The 14,734-nt window shown below is 35.3% G+C and overlaps 2 protein-coding genes across 3 annotated transcripts in view; one reads left to right on the forward strand and one right to left on the reverse strand.

Moving 5' to 3' along the window:
• LOC136238403 (uncharacterized) overlaps window positions 1-13,133 on the forward strand; it is a 105,994-nt gene extending 92,861 nt beyond the window's left edge. For both annotated transcript variants that reach the window (XR_010692964.1, XR_010692966.1), the window contains exon 2: window positions 12,847-13,133. The gene's annotated coding sequence lies outside the window, so the exon portion shown is untranslated. The remainder of the gene's footprint in view (window positions 1-12,846) is intronic.
• On the reverse strand, window positions 12,081-14,356 carry LOC136238404 (ubiquitin carboxyl-terminal hydrolase 50-like). The gene is made up of 4 exons (XM_066028851.1): window positions 12,854-14,356; window positions 12,768-12,798; window positions 12,619-12,710; window positions 12,081-12,279 (listed from the first exon to the last, which is right to left on the reverse strand). Exons 1-4 carry the CDS (start codon window positions 12,911-12,913, stop codon window positions 12,214-12,216), a joined length of 249 nt encoding a protein of 82 aa, XP_065884923.1. The 5' UTR covers window positions 12,914-14,356; the 3' UTR covers window positions 12,081-12,213.
• Between the last annotated feature and the right edge of the window lie 378 nt (window positions 14,357-14,734).

Raw genomic sequence — 14,734 nt, forward strand, 5'->3', positions numbered from 1 at the left:
TATTGAGCAAGCTCCAATAATGTGTGGGTGGTGGTATGGTGGGCAAAGGATTGGTTTCAAAATGGAAATGGCTTATTAAGGGATCACTTACAACCAGCTAAAGTGAGTGAGAGGAAATATACATGTACAGCATTTATTTAACTCCATGCATGGAGCTGTACAGCTCGATCCAGCCATCTCCTGGTTGGCCAGAGCTCCATCAAGACCTCAGACCAATTGTATGACTCACCACAGGGCCTGGAAAAGGAAGCCAGCAAAAGACAATATGGTGAAATTTTTCTGTATTCCACAGTATTAAAGTTTCAACAATTTAACTCCCTGTATTCACCGGTTTTATAGTCTTCTATTTGGTCTGTGGTGAAAACTCAAACTTGTTGCAATTGTCATGACAATAAGACCACATTTTTCCTTTTGCCAGTCACATTGGTGACTATATGCAACTGCAGGACATGTCAGTTTTCAGAAAATTAAATATATCTGTAATGTTTTTCTCCTTAGCAACACTAAAGTTAGCTAGCATCTATACAACGAGAAGCAGTGAGGTACTATTTGTCAATGTTTAAAAAGCAGTACATTGTTGGTGTCCATTTAATAGAACTCAACTATACAGTAAACAAGAAATAAAGAGCTAAGAGTGATCATATTTCTATGGATCTTATAAATATTGTGTAATATGCATATGAACAGTTGATAAAATATTTCGGTTATCATAAAAACTGACGAAGTTCCAGTTCTACAGATTTATACAAGGTGAGCAATTAAGGTGCTACGTAATTCTGTTAAGTGCTAGATATGTACCAGAATGTCCAGACCAGTCCAAGAATGCTGGAGAGTATGACAGAACAAATTTATAATCAATTCACCAACTCCTAAACAACAAATCCATTAAATTTCTCTTGAAATAGTTAGTTTTCATGTAATTAATTTTTTAAAGCTTTCCCTCCACTAAAGGTTTACAAAATGTATAGTGTATGTGTAAATAAGTGGTATTGAATCTTTATACATGATGTGACTAATGAACCGATAGGAAGGACTGGAACTTTCCAACACAGTGGTTGATAAACTTAGCTAGGTGACATAATGTATCTTGGTATTTTCTTTACTAAGCAAATCTTTCATTGTGCTATTAATCTGGGGAATTTTAGAATATAAAAACATTGACCTAGATCATCATGCTTGATTTCTTGTGGAAATAGACATGCAGTTTGCAACAAAGCAGAAAAAAGTGTGACTTGTGTGGACAGAAATCTTTGTCAAGGTTTCTAGTACTTTACTGGAAGAGGCTGCACTCTAGTTGCAACATACATGGTGGTTATATAATGCATATAATAAGGTGTCCATATATGCACATGATTCATTAATGCCATATATGTATATATGAATGAATATGTTTGCACATGCACAGTACATAAATATAAACACAACATACACACTCAATTGACTCAAACACACATGCAATTACAAGTCCTTAACTATAGGATTCCTGCACATCACAAAGGCCTGCAGGAAAAACCTCAAGGATAGCACCATGCTTCTCCTGTTGGTAAGGTCATGATATTCGTAGGTCTAGGTATGGAGGAATACATGTATATAGTATATTGTATACATATACATATTGGACTGTAAGAGTTGCTTCTGTTTTGATTACATTAACACAAAGGTATCCTACCTGTACTATTATTCAAACATTCAGTACAAGAAAATGCTTCTTGCTCAAGCAAACAATGACAGCGACAACACTAACTAAACATTGAACCTGGAACTTTCCAATTATAAAATCAGAGCTCTAGCTGTTGCTGTTATCTCACCCCAGACACATATCCACACCCACGCACACACACGCACGCACGCACGCACGCACCCACACATACATACATACATACATACATACATACATACATACATACATACATACATACATACATACATACATACATACATACATACATACATACATACATACATACATACATACATACATACATACATACATACATACATACATACATACATACATACATACATACATATGCATGCATGCGCGTGCACACACACAATAACAACACACACACACACACACACACACACACACACACACACACACACACACACACACACACTGCACATGCTCATGCACACGTGCATGCACATATACATGAAACATACACAAGTGTACACCCATAAACATGTACCACATACACATACACTGGACTTATGTACACTACAACAAATGATCCAATAAAATCCTATCAAAAGTTATCATGTTACACATACAAACTTATCACATAAGACACTTATCAATTTAGTCATTATGGAAACACACAATTGACAGACTACCTTGACAGCCACAATGTACTTCGATGGCTTCCTAACTAAAATCCTGCAGTGATTTAGCACACAACAAAGAATTTCAATTAGCCAAGAAACATCTTACCCTGCTTCAAGACTATCCAGTGCAGCTTTAATGGTTTTACTGGGCTTGTCTGAGGTATAGTCTATATGAAAAACTAAAGGAAATCACCGACAGTTAATAATGGACTTTAGATAAAGGACATTAAAGGTGCTAGCTACATAGAGACATCAAGTATACGACATTACATAATGGGGGAATCATAGAGAAAAGTTTTGGAAAATGTTGAAGGAATGGTGTTGCAACAGTGAAGCCGTGTCTGTAAGTCAGTCATGTTTGAGGCAAATTTTTCTAACACATAGTAACAAAAGTGGCTACATTAGACAGGTCACTCTGTGACACATTGAGATTTTCATATTGGCTGGATTAAGCAGGTGTCCTTACTATACAATGAACTGGATAAAGCAGTTATCAAATGCAAAACTTTAGAAAGAGACAAAACTATTACAGATATTGTTGTGTCTTTAACTTGAAAAGGTACAGAAAGGAGAAAAAATCTATGACTGAACCTAGACAGCCTTGATCCTGCAGCCATCCGATTTACACTCGAACATTTACAGGAGTCTTCCAGGCAGTCAGGACATTTTCTCCTTGTTATTTGTATCCATAGGAACCATAGAGAGTGACTCATTACCTCAAAACACCCCATGTGGAACCAAATGGACATTGTTCTGAATTCTATAAATTTATAAGAATAATTATGCAATGTGCTCTTGTCATTACACACACAAGACAGACATTCTCTTCTTCAAAAGGTTTCCAATAATAACACTACATAATTCATTGACTTTATTCTGCATACACTCTCACCATAATGTGATGAAAAAGAACTGAGTCTTGAGCCAAGTTAACCACAGATATAGAAAAGAGTGTTGAACCAAACACTTCTGACTATTTAATGCATCACCTATAGAAAGCAAAAAGCAGTCTCACTGGAACTATAAAGAGACTCAACTGGTCTACTGCACACAGAGTGTATTTACTTTGAAGTAGTTTATTGAATGTCTTCTGACCTTCAACATGCCAACACACAGAAGCCAGGAGAACTACTCCCAGGAACTGATCCAGAAATAATCAAGGGGGGGAGGGGAGGGGTGGCTGGCTTAGGTTCAGCCTTTCTTATATACCACCATAGCAAAATTTAAATATGAAGTAGGGGTTTGGAAAATGTAATTGATCGAGCTTACTTAGTGTAAAAAGCACATGCATGTTCTTGCTAGGGGGTCTGAGAGCATGTTTCCCCAGAAAACGTTTTAAAGTTGGTTCTCTTAAGTTGAATCTGGAATTGCTTTTGAATTTTTAGTGAAAATTACAAAACTGTTACAAACCAGTTTTTCGTGGTTGCTGGCTAGCCATCTCATCCACTCCCTCGGATCAGTCCCTGACCCATAACAGTTTACACATGTTTTGTTTTTCAAAAATGTAATTTTGTGACAGCAGCCACAAATATCTATACAGATAACAAAACTCAAAAATGGTTGTGTTGTCTTTACCTTTGTTCTGTTGTCCAGACAGTTTCTATGGTTATTGTAGACACTTCATTAACTCAACACTCCTGCTTTGGACACAAGTGTGTCCTAGCATATACCAACAATGATGTCTGGCAGTATTATACACTCGTAAGTTATCAGACAATTAGAACTGTATGGTTGTTTGCTAGTCAGAGCTGTTCCAACTACATTGTATGCTAACAGTGGTAATATTTATACGCAAGTTGTATAAATACTATTAATTTCATAGTTTTGATTAGAAATATTCTATGACTTTATGTAGCTAGTGGAGTCACTGGAGTGTGGATTATGGTGACTCACTTGAGTTTAGCTACCAACTGTACAATTCACTATGCACAACTTGTTCTAGATTAATGAAATTCATTGGCAATACATTTCAGTGAAGAGGATAGCCAATTTTATGAGGATTTTTTTTGTTAGAATAAATTTATATTTTTTTACTATAAACAATATTATTGTGTTTGAGGTGTTGAGGTTTAGTGTTGGAGTAATGATAGTGTGTGTTAGTGTTGTTGAAGTGTAGGTTGTTGGACCAAAACCTAAATAATCAGTTTAATGGATAGGTAGAGTGTATAATATACACTAGTGTGCGTAGTATGTGCACATGTGCAAGCGTGTATGTGTGCATGTGTGCGTGTTTATGTGTAGTGTGTGTGTGTGTGTGTGTGTGTGCGTGTGTGCGTGTGTGCGTGTGTGTACGGGTGCGAGGCAGCATAGCCAAGTGGTTAAAACACTGATCTGTTGGTTTCAGGTCCAATGCTCCATGAAGCCTGTTGTTGTTGTTGTTACATTTAGCAAGGAACTTACTCACATTCTACCCAGCTGGTTTGAACTGGGGAAGCAAATGCCAAGCTGTCCTTGCCTTGCTCTTTGAGTTCCACAGTCACTTTCCGTGAGACTTGGACAGTCACATCTTATAGTACAGTGTTTCATACATTTGGGAATGCTTTTGGCTTATCATGTCAGTATAGTCACACCTACCCAGTGAACCAGCACTAGGAGACTCTTGTGCACTATAGTCATGCATACATGCATGAGTGCATGTGGATACAAGCATTCATGCCTTTCTGGGTTTTCTTCAGCACATAGAAGTAACAGATGTATAACATCCTCATCACCATTCAAATGTCTGACAAATGAGCATCCTTGGCATTCATATACAACTTGCCTGCTAGAACAATAAACTGTACAGGATGCATAAAACGTGGTGTAAGCAATGAAAAACACTACATTGCTTGCAAGTTTTACCTACCGTAGAGTGATATTAAACAACTAAATAGGAAGCTATTATTAATATTGTATGAGACAAAGACAGTGTACTCCATGTTTAATCACATATAGTCTTTGATGTAAACACTCAAAGGCGTAGGCAAATGTGAGTTCTGGCAACAAGGGAGAAGCCTTTCTCAGACAACCAAATTATCATCTGATAATATACACACTCATTACAAAGTGTGCACACACAAGACACAGGAAAAGGGCTATGTGACCAGCCCTAACGGAAATAAGATAACTAGCAGTAAACATAGGGAAGACTAAACAGTAAAATATGGTAACAAAGGAGTGGACTGCTAATGTTTCAGCCCTATAGTGCTAGACAGTTGGAACAAAAAGAAATTCAATTTGCACATTCATCATCTATATGGCAAATAAATTGTAAGTGGTTAATTTATAGATCATAGCTGAAATAAACTACTAAGACAGGACTTGGGGCTCAATCTGTTCACTAAATGAACAGGCAAATCCATCAAAGTATAGTACTTCACTACTTCCCTATATTATTCCATGTACACAAAGAAGAGTGTCATTTCAACAAAGTGGAAAACTCGATAAGCACAACTCACTTGCTCTTTACTGCACAAACGCAAAACAAAAAATTGAATTTTTCATGAACAGGCAAATCCAATGATGCACAGTATAGTTTTTATTGATGTCATTGCAAACTGAAGCAATTAACATGTGCACAAAATATTTATGTGGCACATATATTTTATTTCAACAATGACAGATTTTTGTTCAGCCAGTCACAAATGATAGTTAAGCTGCTCAAAACTCTGCTATCTACTGTGTTTGAGAGAATCACAGTTGACAAGCTTGTATATATACTACATTACAGAAAAATTAAGCACACTTACAAGATATGATGACAATTCTACAAGAAATGTGTATATGCATTGCAACTATTTCCCCCAGCAATATGTTTATATGTATGCAGTGAATCTCTACAGGGGTCTAACCCATAAGAGGATGTGATGGGGTAACTATAGGCCTCACTTTAATTTGCTGATATTCAAGAGTACTTTAGATTACACACAGTTATGTCTACATCCACTATAGTCACACCCAATGGTATAAAAGAACTTTCAAAGGATCTATTATTATATAACATTCAAAGCGTTAATCGGATGGCTGCAGGTTCGAGGCTGCCTAGGTCCAGTCATGGATTTTTTCTCCTTTCTCCACCTTTTCAAACATACTTTCTGTAACAACTTTCAAGAGGCTGTAGGACCAGGTGTCCTACAGACCATCAGCACTTGTGCTGTAAAGCCTTAATAAATAAACTACTGTAATATCCATTTGGTTCCACATGGGATACTTTGAGATAATAAGTCACTCTCTAGAGTTCCTTGGATACATATACATGAAAATGACAAGGAGAAAACATCCCGACCGCCTGGCAGATGCCTGTAAGCATTCGAGCATTAATCGGATGGCTGCAGGTTTGAGGTTTGAGGCTGTTTGAGGCTGTCATATAGTCATGGATTTTTTCTCCTTTCTCCACCTTTTCAAACACACCTTCTGTAACAACTTTCAAGAGGCTATAGGACCAGGTGTCCTACAGACCTTCAGCACTTGTGCTGTAAAGCATTAAATAAAATACGTGAGGCCAGACAAAATGAGACATTTCTATAAATTACACTGTGACAAGGTACCACTATTGTAATGCTCTAGTCTCAACTTTATATGGCATTTTGTTTAAACTGTACAACAACCATTGCTTTACATTTTCATGAGACAGTTGACAGACATTTCGTCATGAAATTACACCATATATTCCATTGTTGGGCTGTGCATGTTTCCATTAATATGTAAGAACACTTGTATGATAATATAGGCTCTCTATAAATGACCATAATAATGGTATGAATGTTACGTAAAGTCACAAGGACAATTTGATTTCTTGTGATAGTTGGTGTTAAGTTTGTAGATAATATGAAGTCATTGCCAAAACAATGAAACTGAATGCCCTTCTTAATCCGACATGATTGCTCCACCTGTAACGGATACACCAATATGGCTTTGATATTACCACACAGACTTTGTGCAACCATTGGAACACCTTTCATACAATAAACTGCACAAAATAACTGTTAATATAACACACTTTTTAACAGTACCAGTGTGTACAATTGATTTGCACTGATTATAGCACAGCTCAAACCATAGTGCCACAATCATTACACGAAACCAGTCCTCCAAATCCAGGATGGTAGAGCAGGAATAGGCCTGTATTGAAAGCATACAATTGGGAGGAAACTTCTATAAATGTTCTATTCCAAAAGGTAATTGGTAGCCACTGAAAAGTTTTACAGAGTAAAGCCAGTCCGGCAAAAGCTCAAGGTCTATAATTATTCAGTACAGAGATAGACCGGATAGCCTTATTTATCTATATAAAAGTGACAATTGAAACCACCACAAAATGATTAGCCATCAATAAATCGTGCATGCAGGATAGATAGAGGATATTGAAAACACACAAGATTCCTTTTGTTAATGTCTGTGTAAACAGAAAATGTGGAATTGCCACTCCTCAACTGACAGCAGTAAGGCCCTCTGTGCTCTTTGTCAAGTGAAGCATTGGCATGGTACATTTTGTAATTGATTGACTTTCCAATTTATTTTCAAAACCATACATTTATGACAGAATATATAAGAAAGCAGTAAAACGGCTAAGTAACTAATGAAGTGTAATCACACACAGAATATAAACAATACTTTATACACACTGGAACCAATTGAGATATATGGTAACAATTAAGAATTGTTCACCAACTATGAAGTACGTTCGCATGAAAAAAATGAAAATGCGTGTATTAAACAGTTTAATTTTTCCTTCCTTAAACATTCAATTCAAGGAATGTGGTCTACTTTTACTACAGAAGTAGTGGTTGTTTTCCTAGTCATTTCTTAAGTACCATTTAGCCACAGCAAACATATAACATGTGTTTATCAACATATGCAAATATGAATCCAAAGCAAAATAGGGTAAGACATAGAAAGAGATGTGAGACAATTTTGCCTGACACTTGCATCACTTATCATTACGGTAGAATCATTTTAGCGTTTCACTATAACAACTGTTTAACATTTGTTGACCCTTTCTATACTTTGTAACTTAATCTGTGTGAAAACAAAACCCACACCAAGACAGCTTAACAGCCACCCAGGAAGTAATAGTACCAGGGTGCCATTTAAGGATTATAAAGACCAACCAACAAAACAAGATTATGAAGTAAAGATTATGAACAATTCCTGTAGATCACCCTGGGTAACAACATGGTATTCTATTAAGTTACATCCAATAATACAAGTTTATGCATAGCAACTGTGTGTGCACATGCATGTATGTGTATAGTAAAATCTCATCAAATGTACGTAGCTACAAATTCCTAACAATAAACAAGCTTAATGCTAATGCTACCACGTAGAATAGCTCATTCCATACTGTTGCACAAGACTTTTATGATGAAAACCTAATATTTCATTTTTAAGGGTTTCCAGTTGCAGGAAATATTCTTTGATGTTTATATAATAATATGTTTGACCCAAAATGCTCCACATTTGATAAGATGTCTGTTAGCATGCACACCAATAATTGATGACATATGTGAAGCCAAATCATTGTCAAAAATTGGTGTAACGGTTTTTAACATTTTACATAATAGCTCTTCAGTTTTCACAATTTCTCAATGAATGTGCAAGCCATATTATATTGTTAGCTAAATCTTGATTACAGAAGAGTAACTGATGATTGCCTATATTTCTAATTACATTATTCACAAGTGATTGACGTTTATCAGTCATACTAACAATATTGCATGTATTTTAGGTGAAAGTAAACAAACTGAAACCCACAATCAATTTTTATATATACTAGTATACGAGTAGTGACTCAAATTTCACTATCAATTGAAACATATGCTTCGGACAGTTTATAATTCGATACAGAATTAGACCTGATAGCCTTATTTATTTTCATAAAAGTGACAATTGAAACCACCACAAAATGATTAGCCATCAACAAATCACACATGCAGGATAGATAGAAGATAATGAAAACACACAGGATTCCTTTTATTAATGTCTGTGTAAACAGGAATTGGTCACCCATTGACACTCCTCAAATGATGCAAAACATCAGCAGTAAGGTCCTCTGTGTGCTCTGTCAAGTAAAACATCTTCAATTTTGGCATACGTAGTATATACACAAGCAGGAAAACAGTTAAGTAACTAATGAAGTGTAATCACACACAGAATGTAAACAATACTTTATACACACTGGAAGCAATTGAGATGTATGGTAACAATAATAGAATTGTTTACCAACTATGAAGTACGCTCGCATGTAAAAAATGAAAATGCATGTATTAAACAGTTTAATTTTTCCTTCCTTAAACATTCTACAATTCTACTACTTTTACTACTGAAGTAGTGGCTGTTTTCCTAGTCATTTCTTAAGTACTATTTAGCCACAGGAAACATATTACATGTGTTTATCAACACATGCAAATAAGCAAAATAGAAGACATAGAAAGAGACACAAGGCAATATTTTCCTGATGCAAGCAACACTTAGCTATCAGTGAAATATTTTAGCATTTAATATGCTATAACAATAATATTGTTCAAAGTTTGTGACTAGGCCTGCAAAAATAGGGCATGTGGGCACAAACTACACCCCATCACATAACAACTGCAGGTCATATCCCAATACCAGAATAAAATATTTGCATTCTGTATTAATTAAATGCTTAATAAGGGCTGAAAATTACATGTCTACAGCATGATGCCATAAAAGTTATGTACGAGTCATGAAAGTTTGAAAAAGTAGCCAAATTATATGTACTCACATGACCTATTTTTGAAGGCCAAGTCACATTTGTTGTGCCTTTCTACACTTAATAACTTGATCAGTGCAAAAACAAAACCCACACTATGACAGTTTAATATCCACCCAGGAAGTAATAGTACTATGCCATTTAAGGATTAAAGACCAACCAAAATTATAGTGCATAGCAACCATACAGGATATTGTGTGTGTGGTAAACTCACACCAAATGTACGTAACTTAACAATAAACAGGCTTAATATTAATGCTATACCATGTAGACAATTAACATAATAATAATACAAAACTTACAAGGGTCTAACTCATTTCATACTAGCTTTATCATTAGTTACAGGCAAACAGAAGCCTATAATGGGAGCTTTTACTATAAACTTTTACATGTGTTTTAATAGCTACCAGTAGTAGTAGTAGTAGTAGTAGTAGTAGTAGTTAAAAAATACTGTTGAACTACAAGAACCAGCTGGCTATATATGCTCCTTTCTGTGCCGGACAATTAAAATGCCACCTTACATTGAAGGGGTAATGGTGGGCATTAAACAGAATTTTGGGACATACTTGAATTGTTCCAATTTTACTAAAAATAATAATTTGAGACTTTAAATTCTGATATTTACTTACTGACATTATTCACATGACTGAAAAAAGTCTAAAATGGTGCACACATAGTGTTGTCTCCACTTGCCATTCATAAACTATCGCCACATGCTCCACTGTCCAAATTTGAAGATAATTCTATTGACTTCAGCCTTAACTAATGACCGCAACATTATTCATTTTTAAGGGTTTCCAGCTACAGGAAATATTCTTGTGATGCAAAATGCTCCAGATTTGGAAAGACGTCTGTCAACATGCACACCAATTATGAATAATATGAAACCACATCAATGTCAAAGTTTGGCACACAACAATGTAATACTTTCAGTATTTTACATACTCTTCAGTTTCTCTGTTAAGTCTTGACAACAGAAGAGAATAATTGCCTAATATGTACAGAAGTAAATTATTATTTTGACAATGACATTATTCACAAGTCAAGGATCAAAGGTCATTGATTATAATTTAATCATCAAGTAGTAGGTGAAAGCAAACAAAACCAAAGCCCACATTTACATCTATTACCATATAAGTAGTAACTTAAATTAACACTATTACATCATTTTGATTATTATTTGTCACGTTCCTACGAGCCTTTCGTACAATCTATCAAGACTACAATGTAATACACAATTTGTGGTTTTACATAGCACACCTGTTTACAGATTGTGTTGCTGAGCACTGACTAAAGAAATGTTATATAGGCTAAATATAAGTGGTCACTGTGTACTGTCAGTGATACAATTCACTTTAATACATACTGGCGTAGAGTCAAACCATTATAATCCTCTTAACAAAAAATCTTTCCCTTGTAGCTACTACTACATAAGTCGATACATTGTGTCATGTGAGCAAACAATGTTATGAGTATGACACAGATTGAAATCAGTTCCTATTGGTACGCTAACCATTTAGCTTCTGAAAAATATCCTAATTAAAGAAAACACACAAAGCATATATAATTATAGCATCACAAAAATATTACTGCTAGACAATAGTATTAATATTACCCTTCCATCTACACTGTATAAGAATGCCATTACATGGAAAATTGTAACTAAACTTACTGGGTTGGTCTTACTAGACATAGATCATTTCTCCCATCTATTGGAGGCCCTATATGTACTGCAGTGAAGCAGTCAGGAATATGGTGATGGTTGAAAGGCAAGTACTGGCAAGTGACATCTCCAACTCTACCATAACCACAACACCACTATGTTATGCGTGGTCACCTGATTTCTCTAATCAAATGTTCATGATCCATTTTGTGAAGGAAGGAAATAATTCACAAGTTTACAGACAACATGTGATGCATGTGGGATAAAGAATATGAAAAAAAAAGAGAAATGCTGACACAGTAGGTTCCACTCTGCAGCCATCTCACTACTAAACTATCACATGACAGAATGTTCCAAAAATAACACAAACAGTGAAGCATTACACAATTTAATCATCAGACGTTAACACAGCAATTCATACATTAACACTACTTGCAAGTAAGCATACAGAAATTGCAGAAATTATAATAAACAGTCACTTGTGATTTACAATTGTAGTTGTCACATTTTATCATGTCCCAAGTTTTGGTGGGACAAAGTCAACTGATGTGTAGAACAACACATAGCCAGCTGCAGTCTGTGTGGGAATAAGAAGATGATACCATAAAAATGATGTACACCTTTTGTGGGAAACAACATAAACAGGGAAAGTTTTGTATTTTTTGCAATTTCAAAGCAAACCATGAAACTTTCTCCACTAAATTGAAATACTACCTGTTATTTACAATTTAAAGCTTAACCACGAAAGTTTTACCACAAATAATCTTGGTAAGCCTTAACCATGCACAAAGTTTTAGCCCAGTGAAACTTTCCCTGTTTACAATATAACATATCTATATACCTATTATAAAGATGCTATTGAATTACAACTGAACTTGCTGAGTTGCACTACAAGGAGTTTAGTTAAAGTTCTTACTTGTAATTTGCTGCTGCCAATTTCATACACCTCTTGGTCGTCAGACTTGTAAAACTTGTTTCTGTTGTATGGATGTCGACAGCAAGCAGTGTCTATACATAGAAAAACAAGGCTGTAACTTATTTACTGTTGTTAACCCAGTATCTTACAATGGCCTCCATGTAATGTCCCAGTGTGGTTCTAGAAAGAGAATGGGTTGATGTTAGTAATATTATATGTTTGTATCAGCACTTACAGTGATGGCATAGAGGTGATATTTTCTTGGCTGCTGGTCCCCTACTACATATGGTGACATTTTCAATTCATTGATCGGATAATGGACATATTTGGAGATCTTATCTCTCCACTGACCGTGATAGTAGAACCTTATAGAACAAGACAGTACATGACAAATGTGTGCATATCAATCCATAAAAAATGGAATTGTAACTATACTTGATATTGTATGTTTTACTGTGAGGTATCTAAATATGTATTGACAAAATGGTTTTCTATGTACAAACATTGCTGACAGATATGACAACTTGACACATTCATGCTATTGTGGCTTGCTATATTAATACTAGTACAATTAATTTAAAAGTGAAGTAGGTTACAGCAATAAAAAGCAGTAAAACAAGAGATGATGGTAGCTATGTGGGAAAATCCCTACTTTGGCATTGGAACCACTTCATTCTTAAGTTAATAATTTTTTTATTGCACTAGTTTGTTAAACTTTTTGTTAAAGCGTAGCTATGAAATACATGTGTGGCTGTGACTGCTGTATTAGAGTATCTCGATCTTGCCACTCAGCTATGCAGTAGATCAAGCTAATGGACATGTCACAATGTCTTGGTTTCCTACAGAGCTAGATCATTGTCGTGGTGCGTTCTGATCATTGAAGGGGAGTGGCAATTGTTTTAAAACCGCAGCTTAGCTATTACAGTCCATTAAGCACATCAAATAGTTTCATGGAATCTAAATATGCTCTTTCAAGGAAGGAATGGGTACAGTGAGATACATGAACACTTCAAAAGTAACTGATTGTTTCTTGCATGTCAAGCAAGTGACAATACTGCGAAAGCTATCTATCTAATTCACATTGTTCTCATGTTATAGACATGACTATATAATGTTTTTGCTGAATAGCTAACTCCTTGTAGAAAGATGGCGTACACTACACGATAAGTATTCTCACTCACTATGTATGAATATAGTGCTATAACTTGAGGTATAGGTCATTTCCCAAAAATCATTCTCCAACCAACAAACCATTACCATATAGTGGTGCCACAAACCAGAACAGGAAGTTTCATATAACTATGGTTACATGTTTATCTAGTTAACATTTTATCAAACTATGATCTCAGTGTTGTGTGATATATCAATGAATTGGGCTACTAATTGTATTCACTATCACAGACAGGTGTGCAAAGTATTATACATCTTCATTGCATACAATATGTCATGTACTCTTCTTACAGTATTCCAAGCATTTAAGTTTGTTGGCAACCCTAATAAATAACCCCTTTGACAGCAAGAAAAATAAGCACAGAAAAGAACTTACATGTTCACACTAGTAATTGACTCATAGATAATTGTGAAGGACACACAAAAGATGATATCAGTCATTTACATATAACAGCTGGCCTACGCATGTACTCATATAAGTTCAAATATTTTTTCTCACACACTCTGTGTACTGGATTGATTGAAGTAATTTACTAGTTATTCCTACTCACAAAATTCACTAAAGAAGTTCAACTTGCACTAAGAGGTACATGTCGGTCACAAAAGATTTCACATTGGTATGAAGTACCTTTTCAAACACATTTTATGTAACAACTTTAGACAGGCTGTAGGACCAGGTGTCCTACAGACCTTCAGCACTTGTGCTGTAAAGCCTTAATGAATAATAAAATAATAAAATAAATAATAAAATAAAAGTACAAATATACAAGTGAGCCAATAGCTTTCCTCATAAAGACAGACTAAGATGTGTGAACGTGCACTGCCTAGCAACTGTGAAACCATATGTATGTACTTTCATACAATAAGTATAAACATTATACTGAGCAGATAATATAACAACATGCAGTGTGTATACAACTAGTCAGTTGGCTCCTCTATAAAGGAA

Source organism: Dysidea avara, chromosome 11 (genome assembly GCF_963678975.1).
Source record: "Dysidea avara chromosome 11, odDysAvar1.4, whole genome shotgun sequence".
In the NCBI taxonomy this organism is placed as follows: Eukaryota; Metazoa; Porifera; class Demospongiae; order Dictyoceratida; family Dysideidae; genus Dysidea; species Dysidea avara.